General features: G+C 27.2%; 1 protein-coding gene across 1 annotated transcript; it reads left to right on the forward strand.

The window, feature by feature from the left end:
* Positions 1 to 8,376: 8,376 nt before the first annotated feature.
* On the forward strand, positions 8,377 to 11,784 carry LOC145052587 (auxin-responsive protein IAA31-like). The gene is made up of 4 exons (XM_079000425.1): positions 8,377 to 8,604; positions 8,760 to 9,025; positions 10,740 to 10,830; positions 11,015 to 11,784. The coding sequence occupies exons 1-4, from the start codon at positions 8,444 to 8,446 to the stop codon at positions 11,058 to 11,060; spliced, it is 564 nt and encodes a 187-aa protein (XP_078856551.1). The 5' UTR covers positions 8,377 to 8,443; the 3' UTR covers positions 11,061 to 11,784.
* Positions 11,785 to 12,495: the final 711 nt, after the last annotated feature.

A 12,495-nucleotide genomic window follows, 5' to 3' on the forward strand; every position in this document is an offset into this window, starting at 1 on the left:
TGTCAGATCGGGACGTGCATTTTACTTCCAGGTTTTGGAAGAAGTTCCATGAGGAGTTGGGCACGTGCTTGCATTTCAGTACCACGTATCACCCACAAACCGATGGGTAAAGCGAGCGGATGATTCAGACGCTTGAGGACATGTTGTGTGTGTGTTTCATGGACTTCGAAGGAAGATGGGACACCTACATACCACTGGTTGAGTTTTCTTACAACAACAACTATCATTCAAGTATTGGTATGCCTCCCTTTAAGCTTCTGTATGGAAGAAGGTATCAGACTCCCATTTGCTGGGGAGAAGTGGGCAGAGAGTGATGGGTGGCATGAAGAAAGTGCCAAAAATGACCGAGCAAATTCAGTAGGTCAGACAGAGGTTACTGACGACACAGAGTCGCCAGAAGAGCTATGCGGACAGGAGAGGGTCCGAGCTAGAATTTCAGGTAGGAGATTTTGTGCTTCTGAAGGTGTCCCCATGGAAAGGGGTGATCCATTTCCGGAAGCACGTTAATTTGGGACCCCGATACATCGGTCCTTTCAGAGTGACCGCCAGAGTTGGTAGGGTAGCATACCAGTTGGAGCTACCTGTAAAGTTGAGTCAGATCAATAACACCTTCCATGTGTCCCAGTTGAGGAAATGTGTAGCCGATGAGACGACAGTGGTACCACTGGAAGACATTCAAGTAGATGTGAGCCTGAATTATATTGAGAGGCCGATCGCGATCTTGGATCGAAATGTGAAGGTTCTGAGGAACAAGGTAGTGCCCTTGGTTCAAGTCCAGTGGCAGCATCGAAGGGGATCCGAGTTGACTTGGGAGTCGGAGTCAGAGATGCGGGAGCAATATCCAGAGTTATTTGTGGAGCAAGACTTCGAGGGCGAAATCTGATTCTAGTGGGGGAGTATTGAAACATCCGGATTTCCAGGTATATTAATTTTATTATTTATTTTCGAGAATCATTGATCTACTCGACGAGCTGGCGCTATAACTCTCCGAGTAGAAGCGAGTATGACCACGTGAGTTTAATGATCTAGTCGACGAGTCCAAGAGTAGACTCACCGAGTAGGCACTGGAATGAGAAACCCAAAATCCCCAGGTTTGTGACCTATTTAAAGGCACTTATAGCCTCCTTGTGCGGCCACACTTCACAGAGAGAGACCCTAACCTGTCCAATTCGTTGTATAGAGAGAGAGACCATTTTGAGCATTCTTGTGCATTTTGGAGGAATGATTGGAGGAGCTTGGTTGATCCAACCGACGAAAGGTTGTGGATCTTGTATTTTTCTTTCATCAGCTTCTATTTTGAGGTAAAAAGCTCTCATATTGGCCACATATTCGTTAGATCTCATTTTTGCGAGTTTTTAGGGTTTTCTTCCAATCATCTTGCGTCCTTTAGTTATTTGAGCATGGTTTAAGGTTAAAACCTCAGATGTGGACTAGAGAAGGCCTTGAGAGTTCAAAGATTCAAGCTTTATTGAGCTAGAGGCAACCTCATGTGCATTTAACCTTTCTTGGAGCTTGGAATGGCATTATAGAGCAAATATGCCATGCATGAACGTAAAGATCGAAGCTTTATGTGACATTCGAGCCTAGGAAGTCTAGATCTAGTATTTAGAGTGATGGATCTGCCTTAAAACATCTGAATGGGAGTATGGACTAGATAAACTCGCCGAGTCTATGAGCTGACTCGACGAGTCGCTTAGGGTTTTTTCCGATAAGTCTGAGCATGTTGTTACTAGTCGAGTTAGCGGGTCAACTCGATGAGTAGAGTTGGTTTTCATAAGGCCTCTGAGGGAATGAGGGGACACGACGAGTCCTCCTGATATACTCGTCGAGTTGGGTCAACAGGGACTGTTGACTCAAGTTTGACTTTGGTTGACTTTTAGAGTTTTAACCAATGTGAGTAACTAAGATCTTGGAGGGGTAGAATGGTCTTTTACCCTTACCAAGAGTTAAAAGGTGTTAATATAAATTTATTAAAATTGTGATCTAATTAGAGATAATCACCACATGTATTAGGCGGAGGCTAGATCGGTGATTCGTGTACGAGGTGTATTAGCTTGCTTGCTTCGAGGTGAGTCTTCTTACTATACATTACATAAAGTGGTATTTATGTGTGACCACAGGGTCGTATGTGCTTACTTGAGTTATGCATTTTGTTTTGTGATATTTATGCTATATTATGCGATACTTAGACCGGACCAGAGGGTCCAACGAACTATGAGGCCAGAGGGTCCTCACTTAGACTGGACCAGAGGGTCCAACGAGCTGTGGGACTGGAGGGTCCCACTGAGACACATTGATTGGAGGGTCTTCTAGAGCTATAGCCTCGAGTGGCTAATTATTTGTGAGTGGTATCTTGGGGTACTCACTAAGCTTTATGCTTACTGTGTTATGTGTTATGTGTTTCAGGTACTTCTGAGGATCGTAGGAAGGCACCAGCGTGATTGTACACAACTGTTCGAGACTTTTCAATTTCTTTCTAATAATAATTATAAATGGGTTAATAAGGTTAAATAAATATCAAACCTAAAGTGTAATTATATATAAACTAAGTTTCAATATTCAATTAATATTTTTTCTTATACTTATAAAATTATATTTTTTTTAACTTTTAACATGTTATATTGAATTTATTATTTTTAATATATTGTTGGATGTAAACCGTTACCATTTTAAAGATAAATTTTTGAACAATTTTTATAAAACACTTAAATTATTAATTTAAATATAACATTATAGGGTCAACTTAAAAATAAAATTTAGTTTAACTTAAACAACTCAAAAAATATTTTATAAATAGTTAAAAGTGATAAATTCTGTGTGTCTTTCTAATAATGATTATAAGTTGATTAATAAAGTTAAATAAATATCAAACCTAAAGTGTAATCTTAAATAAACTAAATTTTAATTTTAAAATAAGATATTTACTTCAACTTATAAAGTTATTTCTTTAAATTTTAATATATTATAATTAATTTATTAGATTTAAAATGTTGGTGTATGTAAATCATTATCATTTTAAAGCTACAACTTTTGAAGAGTTTGGACAAAATACTTAAATTGTTAATTTAAATATAACATTACAATGTCAAATTAAATATAAATTGTAGTTCAAATTAAAAAATCAAAAAATATTTTGTAAATAATTAAAAGTGATAAATGTAGTGATAAATGCAAAAACTAAATTGTAATCTCAATTTAATTCAAATATTTCCTAAAGATATTTTTATAATTGTTAAAAAATTTCAAATAAGTAGCTTAAAATAACTTACAATAACAATAGTTAAAGATAACTCTATATAAATGATTATATTGTTACATTTAAAATCAAAAAACAATGTTTATTATTTTAAATAATTATGATGATAGAAATTAAAAAATTAAGCAAATGAATTTTAAAAAATTAATTAAGAATAAGAACAACCATCAATAACATTAAACCATATATTATATTTAATTTTATTCGTGTGTAACTTGCGGGTAGAAGTCATTTAAACGATTGAGATTAAACAGTTATAATAGATGTATATATTATCATTTAATTTAAAATAATCAATATATTATATCATTTAATATACGGATTATTATGTCAAATTTAATAACAAAGTTATTGTTATATTTAAAAAATACATATATTTGAAAATACTTCAACTATATAAGTATTTCTGTGCAACGCGCGGACATACGCCTAGCATGTGTGTGTGTGTAAATGTGTGTGTGTGTGTATATATATATATATATATATATATATATATATATATATATATATATATATATATATATATACATACCTAACAACCTTATATTTCCATTACAATCTCTTAAACTTCAACCCTTAACTTGATTTATTTCCAAGATTTTCAAACATTCACCATTATATTCCTCCTACACCATTTGATTTGTGATGGTAGTATATGAAGTCCATCAGGGGGTCTCCGATAGAAAGACGTCATTTAAAGGAACATAATGGTGAAAATCTAAATATTTTGGAAACAATCAAGTTATGAGGTTGAATTTTAAGAACTTTGGGTGATTACAATGCAAATATGATACAAAATTACGTAGTATGATATGGTTAGGTACCTAAATTATATAGGGTTGTTAGGTATATTCACTTTACCATATATATATATATATATATATATATATATATATATATATATATATATATATATATATATATATATATATCACCTTAAATAATGCTTTGAAATCAACAATAACTCGTCATGGCTCGTAAACTTAATGCGTAAACTCTACAGTCTCATCCCAGCCTCAAACTATTTACAACATTAAATGAAATTGAGGAAATAAATGACATCTGTTATAACGATATCAAATTTTAATAATATATATAAAGGGAACTGAGATGAACTAATATATAACAAATGCTTATTTTATACGTATCATCCCATCCCTCCTCCTGCATCTCTTGTGTGAGTGTGTATTTGATTGTATATGTGAATGAAAAATGATACATATAGTAACATCCATAATAAATTATGTGTAATGTTTTTCCATCATGATTATAATTATACTTATCAAAGAAAAATACTCGTAAAAGGAATAACCTTTCTTTCAAGTCACGATTTAAAATATAAATATTCAAGTCACGATTGCATTTGAATATGTGTCAACGATACAATATTAACCACTTATAAAACGGTTGAAAATAGTCAAACATAAAATTAGGACATCGTTCTCATAGGAATCGTGCCCTTGTAAATGACAATGTTTAAAGTAAAATTATCTTAATAACTATAGACGACCATTATACAAATAAAATATATTACATTTGGATAAAATATAAAAAAGAGGAGGAGAATAGGATCATATCCAAAGATAGGTAGAGAAAATGACATGTTATGGGGGGTTGGTCCTCCGAACCAAAGCATAAGTCACCCCTTTTCCCGACCTTTGCCTTCAATGTTATCCACCTTCATATTCATATCACCTACCAATATATATATATATATATATATATATATATATATATATATATATATATATATATATATATATATATATATATATATATATATATATATATATATATATATATATATATATATATATATAGGGAAGAGTTATATGGAAAATGAATGATTAGGGCAACACATATTTGAACCAATGAAAACATGACAACACATCACTTCCACAATAACTTCCACAATACATTACTTGTAAAGAAAAAAATAGACACGTGTCATTTGATTATTGGTTCCGGTAGATATTGCCCTAATTATTTGTTTTCCATAGAACTTATTCCTATATATATATATATATATATATATATATATATATATATATATATATATATATTATTTGTATACCGGTTTATAATTTATAAAAACCATGTTTATAAAATTAATTTAATTTTTATAGTAAAAACTTAAATTAATTAATCAATTATTTTAAATAAAGTATTAATTAAAAGAATTTTTAGTTATATAAAATTATAATCATTGTTTTAAATAAATATATGAAATTATATCACTTTATAATTTGTATTAATTTTATTTTAATATTTATCATATTGTTATTAATTTAATATAATTAGAGTGACAAGTTCAAATTTTGAAATTTAAAATAAAGAATGAATAGATTGATAAGTGGCAGACATTAATTAGAAGACATAATAAGATGACATATATTAAAAAGAGAATAAAACTATTCTTTTATTAGAATAAAAAGATTTTAGTAATGTAACTTGTAGTTAGCAATTAAAATTTTTAATATCGTATCAGTTACATTATTTTCATTCAACTAATAGATAAATTTTGAAGTAAATAACATTTTTTTTCACCTTAATTTGTTTTGGTTTTATTTTCTTTCTCTTGAGACAGATACATTACAATTAAGAATAAATACCATAATGTTATTAAGTTTATATGAAAATTCGATTTTAACATTACATTATTTTTTTTTTATCTAAAATTAGACACAACCATTTGGGTTGGATGACTTGGTAAGACACGTTAAATATATAGTTTATAACATATTGACTTATAGTTAAATCCGGACACTACTCAATCCTTATGGTTATGGTTGTTTGCATACAGCGACTCCATAACATAAGGCAAATTCTAATATTTGCAGTGAATGATTAGTCGGTGCACGAAAGCTAGCTCGAAACCCTCGTTAGAAATTTTCATTTTAAATAATAATAATAATAATAATAATAATAATAATAATAATAATAGTAAATTGGACAAAACATTTTCAAATTGTTAAAATTCCGACTACTTAATCAATCAACCCAGTTGTGTGCTGCATGACATGATGATGTCTCAGTTTTGATGACATGATATGTTGATGTGTCAAAATAAAATAGTTTACACAAAATACACTAAATTTTCATTTTTCTCATTTTTTACACTAAATTTTAATTTTAATTTTCTTTTTTCAATTTTGACACTTTATTTTTTTTTTGTTCCAAATAGAACATTATATTTTTTCAATTTTGTTCAATTGTGACTGTTTTTCACTTGAAACCATATAAGTAATATTTCTTTTTTACATTTGAAATATAAATATATTTTTTTCATTTAAAAACGACATTTAGTTTGGTTCTTCCGAATACACTTCTTGATTTGTTGGAAAAAAAATTATAACATCCTAATAATATATGAAAAATCAAGCTATAGTGTAATTAATATATATTTAATTTGTTATTTTAGAGTTGATGTATCTTAATTGGATTATCTTATCTATTGTCTAACTAGACTTTTTAACTTCATATGACTGTTTATTATTTAGTGAATCTTTTATATTTCATTTAAATAAATGACCAATACAAATCATTTTTACATGAACAATTTTCCCAAAGTTAGTTTTTGTTTCAACTTCAGTTATATTTTATTTAATAATTTTGACATACTAAATCTTTAAATTTTAAGATATTATAATTTTTTCCAAAAAAATCAAAAAATATGTATATTTTTTTAAAATACGGTTAAAATATAATGAATACATATTTATAATAACATTATGGTCTAAATGTAAAAAAAACCTTGTTTTTATACAAAAAAAATATCATTTTTAATTAAAAAAATTATTTATACAGTTTCAAATTTAAAAAAAATATATATTTATACGGTTTCAAATGTAACAAAAAAATGATGTAAGATTTAGAACAAAAATAATGTCATCAAAATTGAACAAAATTTGAAAAATAATGATTAATTTTGAGCAAAAAATTTGAATTTCAAAATTAGAAAAAGTTAATTTAATGTCTATTGTGACATTTTTTTTTTCAATTTTGTCAAGTCAAGTATGCTACGTAAACATGTCATGTTGTCAAAACTAACGTGTTAACAGACAATCAGGTTGATTGGTTAAATATTCAAAATTATAACAAATTGAAAAAAACACTAGCCAATTTTTGACAAAATTAACGTTGTATAGAAATCAAATTACGATGTAAACTTATTTTATATATATATATATATATATATATATATATATATATATATATATATATATATATATATATATATATATATATATACACACCTTAATTATGCATAAAAAAGATGTTTGTCATGCTACAGACCATATTTATTTATATAAAAAAATGGAGACTTTCATATATGTCCTTCTGAAACTTCAAAATATCATATTTGCCTTGCTTAATTATTCAATATCATATTTACCCTTTATAAATCTTCAAAATATCATATTTGCCCAAATTCTTTTTTATAATATTTTTAATATTTTATAATCATCTTTTATACCTTAGAATTATTATAATAATTAAAAATTTAACCATATTATATTTACGTCCATAATAATGGAATGTGAACTTCTAAATTGTTGGAATGTCGGCCTCTTGACAGACAAAAAGATTCATCTTCATCCCTTTCTATGGATTGCATATTTTAATTGTTTAGTTTTTGTTGTTGTTGATCATTATTATGTTGTAAATGGAAGATATTTTAGATATTACCATTGATATGTTGATATTTAAAAAGGATGTATATTATATTTTAATATTTAAGAAGGGCATATATGATATTTTGATGTTTAAAAAGAACGTATATGATATTTTGAAAATTTATGAAGGATAAATATAATACTTAGAAATTTTATAAAAGGTAAATATGATATTTAAAAAATAAGTTGGATAAATATGATATTTTTATGTTTAAAAAAGACATATATATGAAATTCTATAAATAAATAAATAAATAAATAAAACCATAGTTAATCTATGTAATTAAATGGAGACTGATATATCAATTAATATTGGGAGAAATTACAAGCCACGATGCTAATGTTACAAGTGTTTGTCGTTTTAGTTTTCCCCACTTGCTCCTCTTGATCTCCTTTACCCACCATATATCGCACTAGTGAACTACTTGGAAGCTTTATAAATACTTGGAAAATTCTAAACAAAAGAAACCACGAAACACACAAAGATCTCTCTCTCACACACACAAACACAATGGAACTTGAGCTAAGTCTTTCACCTCCCAATCAAAGAAGACAACCAATGAAGAAAACCTGCCATGTTGGCAACACCACGACAAGATATCCTCTGGTTTCATGGAATCAAGAAGAAGAAGATGAACCCAACAAAAACTCCGTCAACGAAGATTACCAACAGTAAGTGTACTCCTTGATCCAAACTGTTATCAATGAGCTTTTATTCAATAAAAAAGGAGGCCCTAAAGTCCATAACTTTCCTTGTAGCCACAGCACAACGCATAATAATAGTTTTTTTTTGTCATTAACTAACAAGAATTATATTGTGGGTGTAGAGATTTGGATGGTGAAGGAGAAGGTTTAACTGGATGGCCACCATTGAATTCATGGAGGCGAAGGTTGATTGAAGGTGTAGGGTTTAATGGAAGGGTGGATGATGAAGAAGAAGGTGACAATATCCATGTGATGACTAACAACTACAATGAGTCGTTGTTTGTGAAGGTGAAGATGGATGGAGTTGGAATTGCAAGGAAAATCGACTTGAATGCTTTTCATTCTTATCAAATGCTCACCAACACATTGCTCGACATGTTTGACAAATGTAAGACCCTGCGCTTTTGTTTTATTTGATGCTGTCTAGGATAAAATGTGGTGTAGATAAACTATATATGATAAATATTTCAAAATTTAAACAAATGTATGTATAAATGAGAATAAATTTGTGAAAAGATAGCATTTTATAATTATGTAGATACTAAAATAAATAATAAAATGCAAAAAAGAAAATTAAAAAAAATTAAAAGAGAAAAACAATCATTTCGTTTTTTTTAAGACCAAAACCGAGAAAATTTCTTAGATTTTTGATATTCAATGCAAGGCGAATTTTTTTTGCATCTTGTCCATAGTTTTTCATAAACATGACAACCAATTTTGCAGTAGTTTTGTCTAATAAAATTTATAATAATTATTGTTAGAAAAATGTTAATAAAAATATTTTTGAATTAAAATAATATAAGCTTATAAAACTACTTGAAACTATTCATCAAAATAAATTATTTGACGTCCACCAAAATAACCAATCACCTTCTCGGAATCAATCACCCAATGAAATTAATTTTTATCCGTCTCATTGTGCCGTTATTCTACTAGTGTGTGTCTCTCTCTCTCTCTCTCTCTCTCTCTCTCTATATATATATATATATATATATATATATATATATATATATATATATATATATGTTATCTATATATATATATATATATATATATATATATATATATATACATATCTATATATATATATATTGGTTCAAGTTTATTTGAGACCATTCTAATTTTATGAGACCGTGAGACCAAATTTAAAAATAATTTTAAAATGGAAAATAAATGGGAAAATCCAAAAATTATTTTTTTAAATATTATTTTGGGAACTTGAATTAACTAAAAAAAATTAAAAAAATCCCGTTTTTTTTAAAAAAATACCTGAAATATTCTAATAGAATATATTACACTATACATATTCTAAAAAATAATTTTAAAATGCAAAATAAATGGAAAAATCTAAAAATTCTTTCTTTAAATTTTTTTTTTCGGAACTTGAATTAACTAAAAATAAATAAATAAATAAATAAAATCCCGTTTTTTTTTTTTTGAAAAATACATGAAATATTTTAATCGAATATTACACTGTACTTATTCTAAAAAATAATTTTAAAATGCAAAATAAATGGAAAAATCCAAAAATTCTTTTTTAAATATTATTTTTGGAACTTGAATTAACTAAAAAAAATAAAAATAAATAAAAAAATGTGTCTCACAGTCTCATAAAATTAGGTCGTCTCAAATAAACCTAACCATATATATATATATATATATATATATATATATATATATATATATATATATATATATATATATATATATATATATATATAAAAGTAAGCTTTTTAAAATATTTATGATAAAATGTAATTAGTTATTTAAAAAAAAAATTAATGTTAACATTTTGAGAATATTTATAACACATGTTTTTGTTGAATAAAAGTCAGTGCAAAAGCTGATGTAAGTAAACTTAATAAGTATTTGAGAGGTTAAGTGGCTTACCATGGCAATGTGATAATCTTTATTGCATTACTTACGATTAGGTATCTAAAATGTTAGATCGAAATCAGGTCTTACAATGATATGAATGTATTGATGATCAATGTAACTTAAAAGTAAAATAGAAAAGAATGATAAACAAAGTCTTCATGTTTTTGGTCATTGTATTTAAACATTGAGCTAAATTTATGTATTTAAATTGTGGATGGATATAGATGTTGAAATTCATGAAGATGGTGCAAGTTACACGCTCGTATATCAACACAAAGATGGACACTGGTTACTTGCACGAGACTTTCCATGGGAGTATGCATCTTTTTATTACTAATTTACCATTCAACCTAAGAAACCTGCATTCTAACATATAATCCATTACTTTATCAAATGTTATTAAGGGTAACACATAGTTGTTTTATAACACATGCGAGTTAATCTTAGTATTGTCGAATGTTGGTTGCATTGGTTCTAACATAATTTTTTCTTTTTGCAGAATGTTCATAGCTAGCGTACAACGTATACGATTGGCAAGAAACTAATATGCGCGGATCCAAGAATATATATGAACACGTATCACTCCCACATATAAGTAGCTTTTGAAGTGTATATGATGTTATTATTTGAATTGGTTATGACCAATCTAGTGAATAACCATTCATGTATTAGTTAGAAATCATTATAAGTTAATCTTATATGTGGTTGCGCGTACATTGAAAAAGTAAAAGTTAGCTAAGGAAATTAAAGGCAAAAAATCCAAGATGAATAATCTTATATGTGGTTGCGCGTACATGAAAACCTTAAACCAAGTTGAAGAAGATTTACTTCGACAGAATGATAATTTCATTGGTGTTGAACATACATTTAATGATCCTTTCTTCTTCCCATAATTATGTCAATTGATCAAGTGGTGGATGGATGAGCAAAACATTAGATATATAAAGTTACTAGGCGAATGTCCACCTTAAACCAAGTTGAAGAAGATTTACTTCGTCAGAATGATAATTTCATTGGTGTTGAACATACATTTAATGATCCTTTCTTCTTCCCATAATTATGTCAATTGATCAAGTGGTGGATGGATGAGCAAAACATTAGATATATAAAGTTACTAGGCGAATGTCCGCGCGTTGCGCAGAAACACCTATATAGTTGAAGTCTTTACAAATATATGATTTTTTGAATATAACAATAACGTTGTTGTTAAATTTGATATAATAATTTGTATATACTAAATTGATATAATATATTGATTATTTTGAATTATATGATAATGTATACATTTATTATAACATCATAATCTCAATTCTTTAAATGACTTCTACCCGCGAATTACACATAAATAAAATTAAATATAATATATGATTTGATGTTATTTATAGTTGTTTTTATTGTTAATTAATTTTTTAAAATTTATTTGCTTAATGTTTTAATTTCCATCATTATAATTATTTAAAACATCAAACATTGTCTTTTTATTTTAAAGCTAACAATATAATCCTTTATATAGAGCTGTTTTTAACTATTGTTATTGTAAGTTATTTTAAGTTACTTATTTAGAAACTTTTAATGATTATAAAAATATATTTAAGATATATTTTAGTTAAATTGAGATTACAATTTAGTTTTTGCTTTTATCACTACAATTTATCCATTTTAACTATTTACAAAATGTTCTTTAGTTTTTATAAATGGAACTGAAATTTATATTTGAGTTGACATTATAATGCGCAGAAACACCTATATAGTTGAAGTCTTTACAAATATATATTTTTAAAATATAATAGTAACGTTGTTGTTAAATTTGATATAATAATCCGTATATTAATTTGATATAATATATTGACTATTTTGAATTATATGATAATATATAAATCTATTATAACGTCATAATCTCAATCGTTTGAATGACTTCTACTCGTGAGTTACACATCAATAAAATTAAATATTATATATGGTTTAATATTATTTATAGTT

Source organism: Lactuca serriola, chromosome 5, assembly GCF_051521515.1.
Source record: "Lactuca serriola cultivar US96UC23 chromosome 5, Lser_US96UC23_V15, whole genome shotgun sequence".
Taxonomy (NCBI): Eukaryota; Viridiplantae; Streptophyta; class Magnoliopsida; order Asterales; family Asteraceae; genus Lactuca; species Lactuca serriola.